Source organism: Nothoprocta perdicaria, unplaced genomic scaffold (genome assembly GCF_003342845.1).
Source record: "Nothoprocta perdicaria isolate Ctin4 unplaced genomic scaffold, notPer1 scaffold_260, whole genome shotgun sequence".
NCBI lineage: Eukaryota > Metazoa > Chordata > Aves > Tinamiformes > Tinamidae > Nothoprocta > Nothoprocta perdicaria.
In genome coordinates, this window is record NW_020455489.1 from 366,528 (window position 1) to 388,228 (window position 21,701).

Consider the following 21,701-nt stretch of genomic DNA (forward strand, 5'->3'; position numbering starts at 1 on the left):
AACACAGAAGAGCAGAAGAGGAAAAGGGATACAGCAGAGGTACTATATATAAATATATTTATATATAGGAAACAGTGACTCCTACAGTAAGCAAAAATTATTTTAAACAGGGTTTAACACCAACCTAAAGAAGTATCACTTAACACCAAAGACACTTGCCTGCTTTTTCTTTYGAGAAGCTCTGGCGCTTCTTTGCCTCAAAGTCACTTTCCCTACCAATTAACACATGGCACATTCTGAAGGAGACCACGCTCGAGGAGAGCAAGCCCTGGCTGCGTTAAACCCTTGGTATCTCCTTGAGGAACCTCAACGCCCCCACATCCCCTCTGTCCCTTCAGGGAGAACGAGAGAGGGTCAAATCTTTGGAGCGAGGGCGCCAAGGGCACAGCTCTCAGGGCAGTGTTTTTGTCTGGATTCAGGCTATTATCTCCCCTCTGCCAGCAGCAGCAGCCTGAGCTGCAAAGTGAATCCCCACCATATGAAGGAACAGCAGCTGGTCTCCGCGTGCAGCGGCTGAAAGGAAGAGATATTATTGTTCCAGGGGCCAGGATGCACACGCCTTCCTTTAGGAAAAGACTGAAACACCTTTTAGAGCCAATGGATTTCAGGTTTCTTACTCCTACCGACTGTCTGGGTCACCCGCTGCATCAGGCAGGATTCACTTACTGAGTGAAATTCCCTGCTGATCTATAAACTCTTTCAGTTAGTGATGATGTACGGGCAAAACTTGGGAATCCTGGTGTTCTTAGGATGATGTTATCCCTAAATATTAGGTGTAGCGCCCTAAAATCACTGCCAAGGTGATGTTAGGCTTTGACCTATGCTGCTTTTCTTTCTCTATTCGGTGTTGGTGGTTGGTGACAAGTCTTGACGCGTTGAGTAACTTCCCGCTGGGAAGGGAGAAGCGCCGGACAAGCTGCAGTAACGGGGAGCTCATCTCGCCGATACGGAACGCGACGGTTTTGGAAAAGAAATCGGAACAAAAATCATAAATAATCCCAGAATCAAAAATAAAAAAAAAAAAAAAAAAATTAAAAAAAAAAAAAAAAGGGGGAGGGGGGGCACAAAAAAAAAAAAAAAAAAAAAAAAAAAAAAAAAAAAAAAAAAAAAAAAAAAAAAAAAAAAAAAAAAAGGGGGAGGGGGGACCTCCAGGCATCAAAAGCAGCTTTGAAGTAGGACCTGTGGCCCCGGCTTGTCAAGCCCCGCACATCAAGGCCCATGTGTGTTTGGTGCTATCAGAATGTTCTCCAACGCGTTCATACGAGAGCTCGTGCTGAGACCAAAGGCACAAGTTCCCACCCGCTGCTTTTACCTGCATTTTTTTGGCAGCGCTGGGAGAGAGCCGGTATGTCCTGTGCGGTCCGGTCCAAAATCCTACGCTTTACCTTTCTAGTCAAGGAATGAAACCTTTAAAACTGCAGCCTGTGGCGAGCAGTAAATCAGCGTGCTGCTTTATGGGTGTTTTTGCCATAAAGATACAACGCTGTTCTATTTATAAAGGTCAAGTAAATCATATGCGGTCTGCAGAGYTTCAGCATCGCTGTATTACTAAACCAGATTATTTTTATAGTTAATCCTTTCCAGCAGCTGTAGATTGGTCYTTTCATGGGCGACAGGAGAAGAAAAAATAATATTTTTACCTCTTTGTTTTAACCTCTTCGTGTTCACTTGGGGCATGCGAAGCATTCTGCCTGCACCAAAGGCAGCCCACGCCTGTTCTTCAAATTGCTTTAAATTGCTGAATTTGTTTTGCAACACTTGAACAAGTTGTTTGGATAAGCCAGAGYTGCAAATCCCGCTCAGCTGCAGAGCGTTTCAGGGCAAGGACAAAGCTCTGTGTTACTTTGCGGGCCAGGAAACAACCTGCAAAGAACACGGAGGGAGTGGAGGGGGGTTAAATGTTTAAAAAAMCCTCTGCTTTCAACCATCTGCCATCCTTCCAATAGCCGAGTTGTGCCCCAGCGATCAATATTTTCATATTAATTATTGAGGAGGTCTGGAAAAATCATTCAACAACGTTAAGCTGTCAGCATCACTATCTCGAGCCTGCYTTGATTTTGTTAGGAGCTAGAATTTCTTTTAATCTTCTCCCAATTCCAACATAAACAAGTTTGATGATGATTTTGCCACAATAAACATACACAGAGGCAGCTGCCTAAGACCACTTACGCCGTGCAGCTAATAGCACTTAAGGAGATGCCTGTGCTGCAAAAAGCCCTTCCAGGACTCCCAGAATTCAGGCAAATGAATGAGGAAACATAGAAAAAAACATCTAAACCAATCTCAGCGACATCGTTTCTCTTTAAATGCCCTAAGTGCCTTTGACTACGACCACCGTATAATAAAGTAGAAGTATATATAACCTTGCCCAAGCAAGAAAGAGAAGCAGAGGCTCCTGCCGGGCCCTGGCGAGCAAGGAGACAACAGGCAGAATTGCTACCTGCAGGTGCCTCTGATTTCCTTTCTCATAGGCTAGAGGAAAAAGGGAAAACAGGCCAAGTTTTCCCAATTTTACCTCCTCGAAACTGCCAGCCGTCACCTTCCTGGCATCTCTAACAGCAACGGYGCCGGTTTTAAAGCTCCCAGCCCCCCGCCAGGTTAGCAGGAATACAAGAACCCTAAGCACATCTGCCCTTAAGCAACGCRGGTATTAAATGATGTTACTTAAATGGAAACTTGAGCAGGTTGAGTTTGTCTTGTGGGAGGAGAGGGGAAGGAATAAACCAAACCAATGCCTGCGAATCAGGAGCCCAACGGGTACCCAAACCATGCATTTCTAGTGAAGCCCCTGCCTTGCAGTTTGCCATTTGATTTGCTCTAAAATCTAACTTCGAATTGCCAGGTACACAAAGGGATTAGAGCCAGCGCTGCCCAAGAGGGAAAAACCAAGAGTGATGAGTTAATAAAAGAGTGACCATTTGTTAATAAAAACATCCATATGTCTGCAAAAAGCAAAATTAAACCAGTAAAATAACTTGATACGACGCTCAGGCCACTGCTGAGGTTGCGAGAGGAGTTTTATGGGGCCCTGTGAAACCCTTTTCTTCAGGCACAGAGAAGCAGTTGCAGCTCTGAGGGCTCCCTGTCCTCATCTCTCCCAGCAGAAGGCTACGCTGGTTACTTTTTAATAAAATAGAATTAAAAAGCAAAAAAAAAAAAAAAATACACTTCTGTAGCAATGACAAGGGAGAGCTCTCCATCCCTTTCCATGCACACGCTGCTGGGAGGAAAACAGCCTGTTGCAAGGTTAAAAACCACAAGGGACACCAGATGCAGCAGCTCTAAGGGATGGTTATTACTCAGCCTATATCTCTTAGTCCTGCTAGGGTGAGTTTTTGTATGTTAGGTGGTACCTATGTTTCAAAGTAGCACCTCCTATGGATAGGGACAGGGCTCCAGAGCACAGGGAACCCGTACAGCAAAGCTCATCCTTTTAGAGCTTTGTCTACAACACATCTCCTTTCCCTAGCAGTCAGAATTACTCCTTTGATTTTTTTCATTATTATTTTTCACAAAGAACAGAAGCCATGAACAACCAAGGYATTCGCAGCCAGCACAAAGAGCTGTTTAGGGGGCGTGAGGAGGAGGGTCAAAAGCAAAAAATCTGTTTATCTGACACCTAAATATAGCCCAGTTAGCAGAGCGACCATTTTTTCCCCCTGCTCCTTGCTCCTCCGTCTATATTTAGCCGCTGCAAGGAGCCAGCTGTGGCATCACCATCTTATTCCTTTTCCTTGTCGGGCCCAGAACAAACCTCCGCTGCCCGAGCGGGGCGATAAAATGAGGCTCTCGGCTGGAGCACCAGGACAGACCCTTGAGCTCGGCCTGGCGCCCAAGCAGCTCTGCTCCAAGGCGCCCGCCGGCAAGCCCAGTAATCAMAGGGGAAGGAAACATCAGTTAGTTATACGTGTGTATATAATATATATATAAATATATATACCTCTGTCTATCCATCTATATATATATATATCAGTATTTTCAAGTTGCAAACAGTGTTTCAGCACTTAAACCAGCTCCAAAACATTACTTTTGTTAAGCACTCACATAGCTGGGCATACATAGGCAGTGCATGTGGCAAAGAGCTGCTCTTCTGCACACTGAAAACCCCTCACACACACACCGGGCACCYGGAGCAATGGGGTTTATCCGTCCCTGACGGCTTCAGCCGAAGTCTGGGCACTCAGGACTTGCTGGATAGAGAGATGACTGTCACAGCGGTGGCGGATTTGCCTCCTGGGATGAGCACGAGCCCAATTTAGCTCCTTAGAATGCCTTGCTGCATGCCAGGTATGTTTTTTAAAAGTATATGCCACAGGCAAAAGCAGAGCTTTTTCCTCAGGAGGAATAAAAAGCCATACATATTCTACATGTATTTTGCCAGTGCTTTCACGCTAATTTGCTGGGGTAGCTGGCTTTTATTTGCAATACAGGCACCGGAGGGAAGTGCACTTGAGTCTGCAGAATAATCCTGAGAAAATGGAATCGGGGTGTTCGATGGCCGTGTGTGAGCAATGTCTGTATTGTCAATAAAAACGGGCAAGGAAAACAGACTTTTGGGTCTCCTGAGAGCACGCAGAGCACAAGAAAGGTTTAGCAGGAGGAGATATCTGTGGAAAGAAGAAGAGCTGCCGGGAATTGTTAAGTTTTGGAGACGACAGGGTCGCGGCTACCGTCAACAGAGCTGGGGCAGGATGGATGACGTCCAGGCACGAAGAACCCGGTGGCCTTGAGATCTGCCCTGTCTGTGTCCCAGTGACCCAAGACACTTGACGGGAGATTCCCGCAGCTGGGAGCAGATGAGGCCTCGCACACTTCGTGTTTTGGATCAGGAAGCTGAGAGAGATCCGGGGACAACCGTGAAGGAGCGGCAGAGCCTTACGYCAAGTCACGGCTTTTGGGGAGATCAGTATCATGGTTCCAAAATCAGTCAAAATATCCACTTGGGAAAAGCACAGGATATTCCTTGCCTAGGATATAATTTCCTCAATGCTAAGTGTCTCAAAAGGTAACTTAAAAATAATACAAGCTAGGTACTATTGGGGAACTGGAATGTAAACCTTACAAGGCCTGTCCAACATCTACTAACATGACTCCAATTTATAACATCTGCCCAGAACCCACCTACAGAATCTTTTTTGCCTTGGAAAAAAATAAAACAAAATAGAGATAGGTTCATTCTAATTAAATCTGCAGTAGAGAAAAGAAGAAAGAGAGACACTTAGAGCCACTGAATAGAATTTCTGGTCAAAAAAATAAGAAAGAGCCATGATATTCTAGAGATGAAGCCATTACTTATTTCCTTGCTACGGACTCAATTTTTTCCTCCCGTATCKGGAAATACAACTGCAATATTTCATTTTGGGCCTACAGGTGCCAAGCAAGGCTCTAAATACGACCCTGGCAGCTCCCTATTTCAGCTCCGTTTGGCTTTCCAGTAGAAAAGGAACAAAAAAAACCTGCAGTGCAAGACCAGCGGCCTGAAGTTAAAGAAGAGCCGAGATCCGCTCGATGCCAAGTCTTTTCAGCGTCTCTCCAAGCAGCAGTGGGGAAAAAAGGCAAGCCGCGAGCGTGGGTCCACGCTCCGTTTCTCTCCTGTGCCTGGACCACAACGGGGAAATAAGAAGCAATCAGGTGCCAGACGAGCAGGAGATGGGCTCTCCCCTCCGCGCGAGTCGCCTSTTATTAACAGGGTGTTTTATAAAATAAGGATGCAAAAGGGGAGAAAAAAAATATCATTTGGGTRAATATCTAGTAAGTTGAATGCTCAGATGAAACTATTTGCTTCAAGATGTAAAGTCACACTTCTAAGCGAGCTCTCTCTGGGTATTTTATGGCTCTTTTTGCCTCTGGCCAGGGTGCGACTTTGCTCCTGCTTTGTCCGCAGGCACGACTGCTTTTGGGTAAGGGATGATAAAAGGCAATGGGCAACTTTGGGGAAATATCCCCCAAATGGGGRGATTGGAAACTCCCTCTCAACGCAGAGCGGGAACAGAGCGGCTTGCTTTAGGGAGAGGACCAGTGCGGACCCTATGGGAGAGCTCCGAGGAAGGAGAGGAGCTTTGGGAAAGGGAAGAAAATCAACATCTTGTCTAGGAGGTTGTTACTGCAGTCAACGTGAGAGGCGGTTCGAAGCAACATTCATTTATTTAACGGCATTATTTGCCTGGCCTTCAGGTTAAGGACAGCTCCATTCCGCACCTGGCTGCTGCCTGGCTCATCCAGCAACCGATCCCACCCGCCCAGAGTGTCAGCCAAGCTCCTTTCCGTGCTCTACAAAGACACTAACGAGAGTCCCAAACCCGCTGCATTTGGCAGCAGGAAGTTCCCACTAGGCAGCTTGAACAGCAAAAGCTCTGACAGATCTTGGGGGCCCAGCGACACCAGGGGGTCACGGAGAGGGGGGCGACGACAACCTCAGGTTTCTGCTGCGTGCCRCCGGCTGCCGAGTCCGGATGCTGCCGACCGCCAAAGGAGCCAAAGCCAAGAGCATTTCTGCATTCCCCGAGTCCAGCCGAGCTTGGAAGAACATCCTCTCCGGGCTACCAGTACCAACGTTGAGTCACTCGGTGTTTTCCTAAAAACCAGTTCACAGGGTGGATTTGTGCTCCTGCAACGCTCATGGAYGTATGGATAAATACAGCCACACATGCACAACTGTCATTACTTATTTGCCTCAAACACTAGAGTATYGTTTAACTCAAAATACATGGGTATTTCCAGGACGCTCCCTGCATTTCCAGGCTCCTCAGACAGCGACAGTGTGAGCCCTTCTATTTGCTCGGATCACCCCGCCATCGGAATATTAAATAACTGAGCAAGACCTGGGACCGAGCCCTGGCATAGGCTGCCCAGGGAGGCTGTGGAGGCTCCATCTATGGAGGTCTTCAAGATCTGCCTGGGTGCGACTGGTGCCCCAGGCTCTGGGTGTCGCTGCTGGAGCAGAAGGTTGGACTGGATGGTCTCTAGAGGTCCCTTCCAACCTCAATCGTCCTGTGACGACAGGCCTGGCAGGATATTTTTCCCCATCTACTTCTAGCCTGTGTCGCAGCRAGATGGTCCAAGGCTCTCCAGACACCCTCGACAAATACACTGAGGCATCAAATCAAGAGGAGTTTGAAGACAGAAACAGCTCCGAAGCAGAAAAAGGAGAAATCAGGAAAGGGGTTGGGGGGTGACGGGGGCTTTTTTCAGGAATATCGCATCTCAAGAGGGTTACCTACTCCGAGCTGCTCCTYGTGGGGATTTTTCCCAGCAGGGGAGCCCCTTTTTCCCGACCRCGACACCTGCCACTTCTGCAGGGCCCCATCCCACCCTGGGCACCGCACTCACCATCCCCAGCAAGTTTTGCGCTCACCGCTGCCCCTTTCCTAGGGATAAACCACTTGGAATTGCCTCATAGAAAGGGCTTGCAGGCTCCTCCGCACTCGTCTTCTCTTCGCATGGGGATCCTGCCAAAAAGCCCCTCGTTTTTGCCGACRTGCTTAAAAACTCCCTACCAGGAGCATCCACCAGGTAACACAGACTGCAGGGGAAAAGCTAATTCTCTAGAAAGCAAATCTACGTGTACGCTTCATGATTTAAAAAAAAGAACAATTTGGAAATTAACCTGTTAAGCATCTGCTTGCTGGGCTTCTGGAAGACTTCTACTTCTGTTTTGCATATAAGCAGCAGCAAAGTTTCTGGGGGATTTTGTTTAATGACCTGCTGTATTATRTTACGCTGCCACAAGTGGCACCTGGAAGCAGCAGAAATCCAAGGCAGTGACCAAAAATTAAGTAAAAGTAACAGAAACTGCAGCTTAATCTCTCGGCCAGTAGTCAAGCGAGTCACCAAGCAAAGAGTTGTCTTTAACGGCCTTGTCCAACTAATTACTTTTGACCTTTCTCTTTGAAAAAAAACCTCTTCCACTCGTTACCACACACATATATACAGGCACGCATATATGTATATATAATATATATAAAGCTTTTTCTCTTTTCTGAGGTAATGTAGCAAGAACACTGTTTACAAAGGGATTCACTGATATTTAGGCAAATACGCAAAACCCTAAACGCCTTCCCACATATCTCTGCTTTATTATTTAACTACTACGACCACTTAAAACCATGCCGCTAGCTAGAGTGCATGAAAGATGGGCTCACTTGCCCCCAAAGAAGCAATTTAGCTGTCCAAGGGAATTGATTAGATCCCTTGTATGTGTGTTGCACTTTCCCCGAGGCTATGCAATAAAATGTGTTTAAATAAATAAATAAATAAATAAATAAATAAAGAGCTCTTAAATATGACTCACAGAATGCCTTCCCCCCCCAAAAAAAAACATAAAAAATAGAAAAATGAATCCACAAGATTTTGGCAGATTTCCTAATTTCACATTCAAAGCATTTTTTAACGTTTGTTAATTCATGTAAACACGACGTTTTTTCATCTTCCTCAACATTTTCTCTATCTCACTTGGGTCAAGGCCAGCCTATACATCATCATGGACAAGGGCAGACTGGGCCCTCCAGATCCCTCGTACCCTATTGCACCATATTTGCACTTTTATTATTATAAATTTGGAAATATGCTGATTTTGCAGTCCTCAATAAGGATATAGCAGGCGCAAAAAAGGAAACACTCTTTCCACAACGCCTGGGCATTTTCCCCCTGTAAATACAGAGTAACCAAGGCAAGGAAGGAGTCAGAGCTTTCCTGGGCACAAAAGGTGTCGGTGGGTTTCGCAGCGCTACTAAATCTCAGCGGGTTGAAGCAACCGCTGGCACCAACCAGGTCTTGTGGGCCGCTCGATGCCGACAGGCCCTTTGTGGCCAGCAAACACCCCGCGGAAGGCCATAGGAGTGGAAAACCAAGCAGAGCAGCGAGTTTCGGAAGCGGGAGATGAGATAAGGGTTCCTCGGGGCATTTTTTTGYCCGCTCTGGAAGATGCTCCAGCTTTCACGAGCCATCACCCGTTTCATCCGCTTGCTTTACTCAAGTTGTTCCCTCTGATGGGGGATCCACAACTCTCCCTTCGGGCAACTTCCTCCTAGTTACTCAAATACAAAGACGGATAAAAATGCCAAAATCAGAATTTTCTCACCAAACTTCACTTGGGAAAAAAAAAAAAGGAAAAAAATGGGGCAGTTGAGGGGGGCAAAACGTTGCCCTTTGTATCTTTTAGGTATATAAAACTCATGAGAGCCCAAAGTCCACTTTCACACCAGCAAGGCAAATCCACAGCACCGAAGCAGGAACCGCGCACTCCRAAACGTACTTTAAGCATCTTGCTTCTTTAAGCAACTTGCTTCTAGCAGTTCTCCCTTCATTGCTGCCATAAGTAGCCAAATGCAACACCAGAGCACCCTGAAGACGCCCTGCCTTGGTGTTAATGTTACCAAGGCCAGAGGTTGCTTCCAAGCACSCGGGAGCCGCATTTGGGTCTCATGTGGAAATACAGGAGAAAATGCACAATTTAGGCACTCAAAGTAGGTGAGGCCAAGTAGGTGTTGCTGGCACCTAGCTAATCCAGGAAACCTTTTAATACAGGAACACATATAGGAAAACACCCCAGTGTCACTCTTTTCAGCTTTTTTTCTTTTTACATAGCAAGATAGCAAAATAAATTATTTGGGGGCACTCATCCCCAAACAAAGCACATCCACACATTCAAGGGGAATCAACACATCTATCACCCATAAAGCCACACAAACACCAAAAAAAAAAAAGGGAAAAAGGGGGAAAAAGAAGAAGGAAAAAGAAGAAGGAAAAAAGCCACTTTAGACACTTTTCCCTCCACTTTTTGAGGCCTCCTCACAACACCTGAAAGCGGAGCCAGAGCTGCCACCATTTTATGCCTGCTCGCACCCACACACACCTGGGGGGTAGGCGGAGAGGATTACATGCCTTATAAAAACACTTTTTAACTTTTCTTTTTCACTTTTAACTTTTTAAACGCTGTTGCATAGGCGCCTTAGTTCACTTAAGTGTTATGGACGGAAAGACGGCGGGTAACCCAGCCCTGCCCAGGCGAGGCTGCTGTGGGCTCCACTTGCACCCAGGGCAGATACCGGGGGGGCTCTGGGGGGCAYCGTGGCCGTCTTCTGCCCCCCTCCCTGCCACGCACCTGGGCCCGGTCCCAGCGTTGCCAAATGGCGGCGGCCTCATGGTAGGAGGGGTGGAGGGGGTTGGCGCTTGCTACTTTCCGCTACTTTCTCCCCGCAGCTTTTTTTTTTTTTTTTAAAAAAAAAAAAAACTCAGAGCGATTCGCCTTAAAAGGGCAAAATATCTGCGGAGCGGCTGGGGGAGGCGGATGGAGGCGGGCAGGGGCCTCCCCGCCATTGCCCGCCGCCCCCGTTGCCAGGAGACGGCACAGAGCCGCCATGGCGCCTCATGGCGGGCCCGGCCCCCGGCCCCGGCGGCCACGCGGCCCGGGCCACCCCCATGGCCTCGCTTCGTGCAGTGGCCGCGGCCGCCTCCTCGCGCGTGGCCGCGGCACCGCGGGGCGTCGAGGGCGCAGGCCCGGCTGCGTGCCCAGGTGGCGGCGGGTGACACCAACCCTTTATGCATATATAATATATATATATATATGTATATATAAAAGGGTTGAGCCAAGTCTCTTTGGCTTTACGTGCCAGTCATGAAACAAATATCACAAAATGCACAGGGATGCTGGGGCAGGGGAGGCGCCGCCAGGGCTCCGTACCCCGATGCCAATGGCAGTGGCGGCAGGTGTGAACCCAGGACAGCCTGTGCCTGGGTTCAGCCTTCCCAGCTCCGGACATTTTCCCCTCTGAGCGGCGACTCGGCACCGACCTCCCCGTGGGGCAGAGCAGCCTCGGCCCCCACAGGGCAACCCGCAAACACCTTCGCTCCAGCGCAGAGGAGGCTGCTCTGTCCCCTTATCCCTGTCCCCTGGCCAGGTTGCTCCACTTGCGACCCTCTGCTCCACTCGCATCCCTCTGCTCCTCTCACATCCCTCTGCTCTGTTCATATCCTTGTGCTCCGCTCGCATCCCTTCTCCCCGCTCCCATCTCTTCTCCCTTCTCCGTTCGCATCCCTTCTCCCCGCTCGCATCCTCTGCTCCTCTCACATCCTTTCTCCCTGCTCTCATCCCTTCCCGCACCAGTGCTCCGGGACCAGCAGTCGCCACCGGGCATCACCAGCCTCTACCCAAACTTGCTGCCCGGCCTGACCCCCTTGCGTGTCCGGGACGGTTTGGGGGCTGCGAGGCAGGGGGGCTCCCCCGGCAGGGCCCCATCCTGCCCCGCCACGCGCAGCGATGCCACCGTGGCCACAAACACACAACTTTTTCCCCCAGAAAAACTCGCAACTTGGAGCCGACGCCAAGGGGGAGGGAGAAGGAGCCGGGCCGGGGAGAGAGACGACATGAGCGTGGCCGCCCACAGGCAGCGGGCACGGGGGGGCAGAGCGGCGGCTCCACAGCCAGGTCCCCCCACACACACGCGCACCCCATGGGGGGGGGAGTTGCACCCCATATTCCCACCGCTCCTCCTGTGCTTACTGCGGGCTCTTGGGGTAGCAGGGCAGGGTGACGTGGCTGAGGTCCTGGATATCGAAGGCGGTGGGCTCGGCGGAGATCGCCTGCCGCTTGGTGCGCTGCTCGCCCTGCAAGGCGCTCTGCTGCTGCGCCTGCTGCTGCTGCGCCTGCTGCTGCTGCTGCGCCTGCTGCGTGGCGGGCCGGATCACCGAGCGGTACTTGTCCAGCTCGTTCTGCAGCTTCTGGATCAGTTCGTCCTTCTGGTCCAGCTCGAGCTCCAGCTCGTCGATGAGCGCATCGCGCTGCCGCAGCTCCTCAATCTTCTCCTGCAGCGCGTACTGGAGATCCCGCAAAGTGCCCATGCTCCTCGCCGCCGCCTCGCCGGGCAACTTTCCCCCCACCCTCCCCTCCCGCCCCCCTTTTCCTTCTTTCCTTCCCCCCCCACCCTCCCTTTCGTGGCACTTGGGCCAACTTCCCCCGCTGCCGCCGCCGCTGCCGCCCGCCTCGTTAGGGGCGATTTCGATCCGCCTGCGTCAGGCTGGGCTGGAGCGGGCGCGCCGGAGCCGGGCGCACATGCATGCACACACACGCACACATAGCACACACGCCGAGCAGGAGGAGGAGGAGGAGGAGGCAGCGAGCAAGGAAGGGGCGTCCGCGCCGATGCTCTTTCGCCGCGCCTCGCTCCTTCCCCCCGCTCGTCTCCCGCCGCCTCCTCCCGACACCCCCGCACCCCACAAAGCAAGGGGGGCAAGCAGGACGCGAACCCGCGACCCGACAGCACCGCCCCCCCCCACACACACCCCCCCTAAGCGCGTCCCCCCGAGCGGGGCTGGCGCCTTCCCCCCCGCCCCGGATTCCCACCGCGTGGGGTGCAAAAAAGGGCTCTGTTTAGGTTTGTTTCTCATCATTATTGTTTTTACTCCCCTCTTTCTATTATCACCTACTGGCAGGAGCCCAAAGTTCCACATTTCGACCCACAGGTGCTCTTTATAAAATCCCCAAAATCTTCTGAGCGTTGATGTTTTAAAGGAACACGGCATCAAATACATGTACTCTAGAAATGAACGGTAAATGAGCTATTTTAAGAGTATCCAGCAAACATGCTTGAACTCTAGCTTTGGGGCTTATTTTTCCCCCCTGTGGAAGTGACTAAATGGGGGGACTTTAGTATCTTCCCCCCTGTGGAATATTGCTAAAGGCAGAGGTGACACAAACTTCTGCCCAAGCAGGGCCACGACATGGTTAAGCAAAGTCCTCCGGGAAGTGTTGAACATAATTTCTTCAAAACAAGCCACAAAACCACGTTATTGGATTTCTGTGAGGGGTGTGTGACCTGGGACAGGGACGTACACATCARAAAGGATCCGGAGGAGGAAAAACTCCACGGGACACGGTGCTCCACAGAGGATGACACATGCCCTGAGGCATCGCCTGCTCGGGGTGCAGGACCTTCTCCTGCAAGGGGTTCTGCCCCATGGTTAGAGCAACCCACCCCTGTGCTGCTTAGACCCTGAGATAACGGTGCCTGGCTTTGCGGGAAATAAAACCAGCCAGGAATTCATCTAATGAGAGCTAAAGGAATGATAGATATTGGCAGGCGGGAAGTGGGCTCTCCAATAAAACAGCTTTTTTCCACGGTGCAGGCTTTGGATCTATGGCTACGGTGAGCAGCAGTCAGCATTCCTGGTGCTAGGATGCGGCTGAGGAAGCCCATGAAGGTCTCGACAAGCCTTGGGCCGAGCCCTGCACTGCAAAGGCTGCAGCCAGCGGCCTCTTTGGGGGATGTTTTTCACTACCCTTCTCAGGAGACCATCCTCTGAGGGGTGTTTGGGGACCTCACCTCAGGCTTCAGACCTTGAGGCTCCTGGCTGCCTTGCAGCACCAGGTCCTGCTGCCCCCGTCCCATCGCAATAAATCTCATCATCCCATTCTTTTTCATTTTTTTTCTTCTTTCCAGCTGTAATTTCCCAGCAGAAAAAGAAAACAACCTCAAGGTTTTTTTCAGAGCAGCTGCTTCCATCTTCTCCAGCGAGCGAACGAGACGGAAAAGCGCTGCCTGCAGGAATGGCAGGAATGCAAGGAYGGACTCGGAGACGGCAAAACGCAGCCTGCCCCTAGTTTGTTAAGGGAGCTGGGAACTTCTTCTGGGTTGCCACCTTCCAAGCTCAGAACGTGTTTGAAAGGCTCTTCCTACATGGAAAGCGGCACTGAACCGCACGGAGGGCAGGCGGTCACGCACCGCTGCGAGCTGGACGGCTGACAGGCGAACGGCCCCTTGCTCCGGTCAGCCAGGACRGCGCGGAAGAAGCTAGACATGCCTCCTGAGCACATGCATAAACATTTCCCTTCCACCCTTTCTTCCCCCCCTCTTTATTTTTCCATTGCCAAAATATCCGCGGGCGCAGGTGAGCCAGTGCGGGGAAAGGGAGCCTTGGCCTGGCTGGAGCCCCCCTTGCCTCCTCTTTGCCTTGGTTTTGTGTAGTCCGGGAAGGAACCAGTGTGACTTGAGCTGCTGCTGGATGTGGAGCCCCTTGCAAAGACACCCTCCCCACATGCTCGTTTGCAGCAATCCCGTCAYGGGGCGAAGGCGGCTGCAAGTGCGAGCACTGCTTTGCTCTCGGCTAAACCCCACCTATCCCTAAGCAAAATCAAATTGATGGCACAGGTGGGTTATTTCAGTGTTTCTTCTTTAAGATGCATTCATTTTTCTGTGTGCCATTATCACTAAGAAACACTGGGAAGCAGCTCCTGTGAAACACGTGCGACCGCTGCTGCCCACCTTAGGAAATCTCCCCGTACAAGGATTGTTCTGCATAGACACAGGGCATGAGAAAGATACCCCAGATCTATTAACTGACAAAAAAAAAAAAAAAAAAAAAGAAGAAAAATATGCTCGTTGCAGAGGCAAGAAGGAAAAAGAAGAGTGTGCTGCACTGTAATTGGTAATGTGCTTAGCTTTTTATATCACATTAGAGGCATACATAATAACACAAAAATGAATGCTTGTGTCAGGCGAGGCGAAATGAGGAGACATTACAACGGAATGATAGTGCTGGATTAGCCAGATAACGCAGCCGTTTCTGTCCCTCGGCCCCCAACATCCTCACAGGCGTGTGCCGAAATCAGATTAAGAGGCGAGTTTCCCGGACTCCTTCACGGGCCCTTTGCCCAGTAAAATTAAAGGCATGAAGAACATAGACTGAAAGAGTCCTCAGCATGAAAGCTAATCCTACCCACCTCGTTTTGCAGTCCAGGCAGAAGTTTCCACCTGCAGTTCCTGCTGGAACTGCAGAACCTCAAAGGCTGAGGAACACCTTCATGAGAAGAACCCGAGCTTTGCGTATAAATGGCACAACAAAAACTAGCCTCGCTGTCTGTAAGATAGGAGGGAGAATGCAGATTCAACAAGCCCATCAAGAGTCCATTACTTCTATCAGAACAACCCTAAGAGCCGACCCTGGCTTTGCCCCCTTACTAACAAGACCCTGTTGAGAGCTAACCTGCCTATTTGCAGAGACTGCAGATCCTCCGTCCAGAAAGCACCYGACGCTCTTCAGTTGACTGGCATCACATCTCTCCTCTAGCTGTCTCACAATGGTTGGATTCTAACAGCTTTTCCCACGCGATGATCAGTTGTGGTGGCAGAAGGTCTCCCACCCCTTCGCTGTGGTGCCTGTTTGGTGCTTGCGAGTCTCTGTGGGGCAGTAGGAAGGCAGGACATAGGTTTGCTGGGAGCACCTGGGTTCTCCTGTTGTGCCCCGAAACCAGAGCTCTGGCGCTGGGCTTTCTGCAGGAGAGAGTGAACCCACGTCTCCAGGCTACCCCTAGACAGAAGGGGAGCTGCAAGTGGGAAGCAGGTCTCCAGGTAGGTCTGGAGCAGAGCTAGCTCCACAATCCCCAATCCTGAGCCCTGCCATCCATCCGCACCTCAAGTGACTGCCTTATTTTCTCCCTCCTGTGAAAGAGGGCTGATGTCCAGCTAAGCCAGGGCCAAGCAAAGCTTGAGCACATCCACGTGTGGCTGAAATTAAGCCAGAAGCACCTTCAAAATGATCCAGCTGCCTTAAGAAATCTCCTCAGGTTCCTGCTAAGCAGCAACTTGTTCTGAAAACTGCCAGGAGAAGTTCTTGGTGCGCTTTTCCAGTTACTACAATTAGACACTGCCTCTGCCCCTGCTTTTCTCAGCAGTCCCAGGGCACTGAGTATGTAGAGCAAAAGCAGCGACTGAACAAGCAGAGCCCTGGAAACGCAGCTTTCTTTTGCTCTCAGCCAAAAAAGCTACGGGGAAATGAACCCAGGGACCAATTATCCTCAATGTAAGGAAGCAGAGCTCCTCTTGAAACCACCATGCTTTAACGGTATAAAGCAGGTGAAGTTTGTAGGAAAAGTGAATGTGGTTGACACAGCTGGAGAGCAGGTAGAAGCTGAGGAGCTCGCAGTTACGTTCTGGCTCATGCCGAGGTGGCTGAGAAGGCCCTTCTCCCCCCGCTTCTCACCTCGTGCCAGGAGAATTCATTCACYTGCCAGGATGTGGAGCGTAGCCTCTCAGGGCATCCATCCATCGGGCTCATTTTATCTTCACTATTCAACATAGTCCTCCTCTGCTATCCGGTATCTCCAGGTCTCAGTAAAGAGGTGGCAGAGCTCTGTGACTCATCTGTTCACCAGCCCATGGACCAGACGGCACAGGGTGGCTGCCAGAGGACACAAAGAACCCAGCCTGGTCACGCAAGGGAGACAGAACCCGAGTGCTGTATAGAGCCCTGCACATCACCTGATGACCAGTGCACCCTGAAGGCTTCCCAAGCCTCATCTACAGAGGCACCTACACGGCCAGTGGCCTTACGGTCACCTCACATACTCCATGCATCATCTTTGCATTAAGTTGCTCAAGAAAGGTGTCGAGCTGACGCTGTTGTGTTACATGATCGAGACACTCAGGTACTGAACGGAGCCTGGGGACATCTGGGGTCAGATCCCATCTTCATGCAGCTGGCTCTGACTTCACATGCACCYGCTAAGCTTCTCCGGGTGAGACCATCTCCCAGGATGTCTTCTAATCAGCAATCCCAGGTGCTCCCTCTCATCGCCTTTTGGACCCCGCAGTGTTTTTCATCTCTTACCAGCCATGAACCTCTCAACCACCATAACCAGCCTGGTCTGGCGGGCTGGCTCATCAAGCCTTCAAAACAACTCATTTATATTTGAAATTGGATTAGTAATAAACACGCATTACGCTATCACTAGGAAAACAACCGGGGTGTTAGCATCRTTTTATGATGAATGCATTGCAAACAAGGATACTGCCTCTTATGTAATCAGATTCATTCCCATGCTGATTAAAATACATTAACTTTTCAACTGTTTATAAWATCTATGCCAAACATCTATTTTGAACCTGTGTTTTCTGTGACCTTTATGTTCATGACTGAAGCCTTTCTTCAGCCATTGCTGAAACCTTTCTCTTCCAGAAAATGGCTTGGAAAACTGTTGCACTTGGAGCTGGGCACCGCAGGCGACCCAGCACCAAGGCACCAGGAACCCATCCCATCCCACCCCATCCAGATCCAACTGTATACAAGGAAGTTACACACTATTGGGTTTCCCAAGGTCTTTACAGTGCTCCACTGATTTCCACAACGATTTTTGATTTCTCCTTGGGAAAGCTCTGTCCAGGTGAGTTCTCAGAGCAAGAGAAAACATTCATGGTGTGTTTTGYTGCACTGCCGCTGCCCAAACCCCCAAACTGGAGCTCCTGCCGCGGGCATTGTGCAAAATCAGGACTTGTGGTCCCTCTTCCAGCTTCAGCTCCTGCTGGTTTTGCTCCAACCCAGAAGCCTCTCTGCAGCCCATAATTAAAAGGTGCATTAAGACATGCCGGGAAGGTTCTCCGCTGCACCGCTTCCCCGCCGTCTCCTGCTCTTTGATGCAGGTGCAGAACAGCACGAATTTCACCGCCAGGCAATCCCAGGCTCAACTCCCAGGAACTCCTTCAAAGCAAGATAAAATAAGTCCTTAACAAGTGATCAGCCTACAAAGGCAATGTGTGCTTTGGGGCTGCTTCTCCCCGCTCTGGAAACCACCGCTTATCTGCAGTTTGTAGCCTTAGTCCACTTCTACGCAAGACCAAAGCCTTAACAACAGYATGATCTTCTATACATAATCTATATGCCCCAAGCTTGCTATAAAAGCTCATCTTGAAAGCATCRGGCATGGGGAAATGCACCTCCTGGAAGAGAAAAGACGGATCCTGGTGTGCAGCATCCAAGCCCACATGGTAGCGTGCAGAAATCCAGCGTATTTCCCAATTTTGCTCTCTGAACCGCAGGGCTAAGTCAGAACCAGCTCTGCAAAATCACTGCTCCTTCACGGATACACAAACGCCTGCTTAAAACATTTTTTTTCTTATTTGTTTTTCTTTTCTCTGGGCTTAAAAACCATGACTATCGGTAAAAAACGACTGCTTTCAGCTCTCGATGGTGGCGAGCTGCTGCTCCAAGCGCCACGGGTCCTATCCCCGCCCAGGGGGTGTTTGGCCCCATTATATTCCCTTACATGGCCTGCAGCTCTGACAGGAACAACATTCCCCACATTCTTCTTTTTCCCGTGCCGGTTATTTAATTCCCATTTCATTCGAGAGCAGAAATGGCCAAACACAAGGTCTGTCACTGCCCTCTACCGACCTGCTCTCCCTGTTCGCATGGCTGCAAACACGCCAAATAACTTGTTGAGGCGCTCACCAAAAAAGAAAAAAAAAATCAATGGAGAGTAAATAGAGAAGCAAAAATAAGCAGGCACATAAATAAATAAATAAATAAATAAATAATAAAAGACCAAGGAGGCCAGGAGTACTGTCCCAATGGAGGTTGAAATTCCCATCAATATATTGCACTATTGCTATTGATAGATTGATGCACCCAATATTTCTGCCCTAGCAGAGGGCTGGGCAAACAGAGCTCTTGAGATGTCTCTTTAATGGATTTAATCCTACCAGTGGACATGGGTTTTATAGCATTAAGTCATGTCCCTATAGGAGGGATCCATGCAATGGGAGGCTGACAGCCTCTCTATAAATATGGAATAACTTACRGGACCTTCTAGGAGATGCTCAGTCCTGCTGTGGTTCAGGATGTGTCCCATAAAGAGATGAGGAAGGAATAAAAGATTTCCTTTTTCAGAGTTTGAGTCAATGATTTGACTGCTGGTAAGACCGATGACGGGTGTTACAAACTCTTTTCTATTAAACTCTCAGAAAAAAAAAAATTAAATTAAAATAGCTATTGCTTATAGCATCATACATACAAATATGTATAAAAGAATATATATATATGCACACCTGCAATTGCAACTAATSCATCATCTCCAAAAAACAAACAACCCTTTCCACCTGCCCACCCACAACTCCCAAAACTTCTCAGATGTCCAGAAAAGGTTAAACTTTGCAAGTAAACTCTTATTTAAAAGCACTAAAGTAATAGCTAGCTGGAACTGATACTGTTCAGGCAGCAGAAAAACAAATGCTGATTGCAAAGATCTAGAGTATGGGGAAAGAATCAATCCACTCTAATAGAAGATTTGGATATTTATAGTTATGTATATATATTTAACATAAACATGGGTTTTTGCAGGAACACTTAGGAGGCAGCATAAATCAAGCTTAAAAAGAAAAAAGAAAAGACATATCAAAACCAGAAAATAGATAAAATAGATTAGRTTATTCAGGGAAATCAATTCATCCACAGGCTGAAACAGTCCAGATCCCAATTCTTCAGTGGCAAAGTAAGGTCAAGCCCAGGTTCTAGCTAAGTCTGTGTCTCTGCTTAGGTTTGTAGAGGGAGGTGATGTATTTGGGGCTTATATATCGGCTTATATTTCTAGGCAGCAAGAGTCAGAAAGTACCTATTTACATAGGAAAGCTTCTAGCATAACCGTGTAAAACATTTATCTGTTTAGTTCACGAGCTTTTGAGGCTAGTCCTTAACACCTACAGGTGAATATAATGGAGACAAAGCGCTGAGCATTTGGACAAAGCATACTTTAATTTCTAAAACCAGCTGATTAGCATTAGCCATCAACTGTGCATTCAAAGCTGCAAATTAAGGTGAGAGGTTTGCCTTTTTATCTGCTCAGTTATGTTCTATTTTGACTTGGGAAAAGCTTTTAGCATACGAGAAGGCACAATAACTGCCCCAGAGTTGGGAACCTGAATCCCCTCCCCATCTCCAAATAAATCACGCAGGTTTTACTGGCCACTCATCGTCCTGCAGCTCCTTGCTACTAAYTGAGAAGCTGCCTGTTTTATGGGGTTAACTGATGTAAAGGATCCTTCTCTGCATGGTCAGCTGGCTAAAATCACCCTTTCAGCCTAAATAATTCAACAGGCATTAATTATTTATACACTGGATTTCTTTTAAATGAGTCAGCTTTAGGAGGCAATGCCATTTACTGGACTTGGCGGCCAACGTTGAACGCGGCGGAAAGACCCATTAGCCATAAAGGGGCAGGTGGATGTGTGGTGCTCCCCCAGCGGGGCTTCAGCATCCCACAGGATCTTGTGTTAGGGCACGGGGAAAGGTGTATCATCCCACACATTGGCTTCAACACTCCTGACCATGCCGTGGAGCGGCCAGATGGCAGAGCCAGCTGCCTACAACCATTTCTGAACCCTCAACTTTTGAATCCCTTCAGCCATCCCTGCTTCCGTCACCCAAGGAGACTGCGGGAGGTCTTCTCCTCCGCTCAACCAGAGGTAGGCAAGAAAAGCCATGCTGCCAGTATTAGCAGGGACACAAAGTAGCTGTGATGGTGGCTAGTCTCATAAGAGCCTGACCTATCTCCTCCTGTTAGGAGAAGCCTTCCCACTTTGCTCTTTTGCATGGGTTGAGGCCTACACATGACACCATGGACTCCCCTTACATTGGTCTTCGACTGCTCCATCCCTCATCATTGCCCAGTGGCAAGAGGGACAAAGGAATGCCCAGTAGCACCAGCAACCTGGATTAAAGGCTCCCACCAAACTGCTTGTTTCCATACAGCCGAACACAGAGAGATCTAMGGAAGGAATGTTAGCAAAATTCAAACAAGGCTGCACCTATTTTGCACGTGAAAGGTGAGAGTCCATAACAAGCTAACAAGCAAAGCAGTAGGTCATACATCCCTGATTTCAAACCAAGACAGAGACCATCTGTGGTGTCGCCTCAGCCACCTTCTCATGGGCTCCACAGGTGCTCCAAGGTGTCGGCMGTCGCTCCAGCTGAGCAGGCTTAGGTTTCCAAAGACCCCAAACCACCACTGTGTTTCAGCCTAAACAGATATTTGCTTATAAATCTTCCACCTCACTCTCCGTCTTAGGTGTTTCTTGCTGCTGCTGCAGCCATCCAGATGTCTCCACCATTTATAGCTGCTGCAAAGAGCCCTGCTCTTCCTGCCGATGATGGGAAAACATTTCACGTGGCCAAACCGTGCACACCAATACAGAGGAGCTGCTTCTCCCCACCAAAACCACTTGTTTTGGGAGGTTTGGCAGCAGTGCCCCAGGAATCTTTCCCTAGAGTTTAATCGTTAAAAATACCAGGGTCTGAACACTGCAGCCTTTCACTCTCGTTCGGTCTCCCCAAACCGACTGCTGCCTTTGGTTGCATCTGTAGTGCTCYTCTGGGGGCAATGTGGTTACCCAGATGGACCTGAGGGCATAGCTTGGCCTGCTTGGCTATGTACTTTACCTTATTCAAACCATGTGTTTAAAGATTTCTGGTCTATGACTCCTTTTATGAGAGCAGAGGGTGGGGACCCAAGCCTGAAAGCACGTTTCATTCCCGGGAAAGCTTTGGGTCTGTGCAACCCTCGAGCTTTTCCTTCTGCAACCACCTCCCTCCCTTCCCCAGCAACTGAAGCATTCAAGTTTTTCTGGACATTTTTTAACCACTTCCTGACATTAAGCTACGAGTCGCTCTCTGCATTTCAGCCTCATCAGCAGAAGCTGTCTTGCCTATCACAAGGATGAGATACCTTAAGTCAAGGCCACTTAAACGGGGCTCTTGCAATACCTTCCTCATGAAATATTTGGTCTCCCATGAAAGACAGCTTAGTCTAAATCCATTTTAAAGCTCTGTCCAACAAGTTCATTGTTGGTTCTTTTGCACTAAAACCTTTTTTATTTTCCTCAACCTACTGACTACCCTACCGTGCTCATCAGACACGGAGCCAGAACCTTATGTGAGAG

General features: G+C 49.2%; 1 protein-coding gene across 2 annotated transcripts in view; it reads right to left on the bottom strand.

The window, feature by feature from the left end:
* The window catches only part of PRKG1 (protein kinase cGMP-dependent 1), a 320,495-nt gene that overhangs the window by 283,515 nt on the left and 15,279 nt on the right, over positions 1-21,701 (bottom strand). The window contains exon 1 of one of the 2 annotated variants that reach the window (XM_026040661.1): positions 11,501-11,838. The exons of the other annotated variant lie outside the window; for it this stretch is intronic. Within the exon in view, the coding sequence (XP_025896446.1) occupies positions 11,501-11,838 (338 nt within the window). Of the gene's footprint in view, positions 1-11,500; positions 11,839-21,701 lie in introns of those variants that run through there. 2 annotated transcript variants of the gene reach the window in all.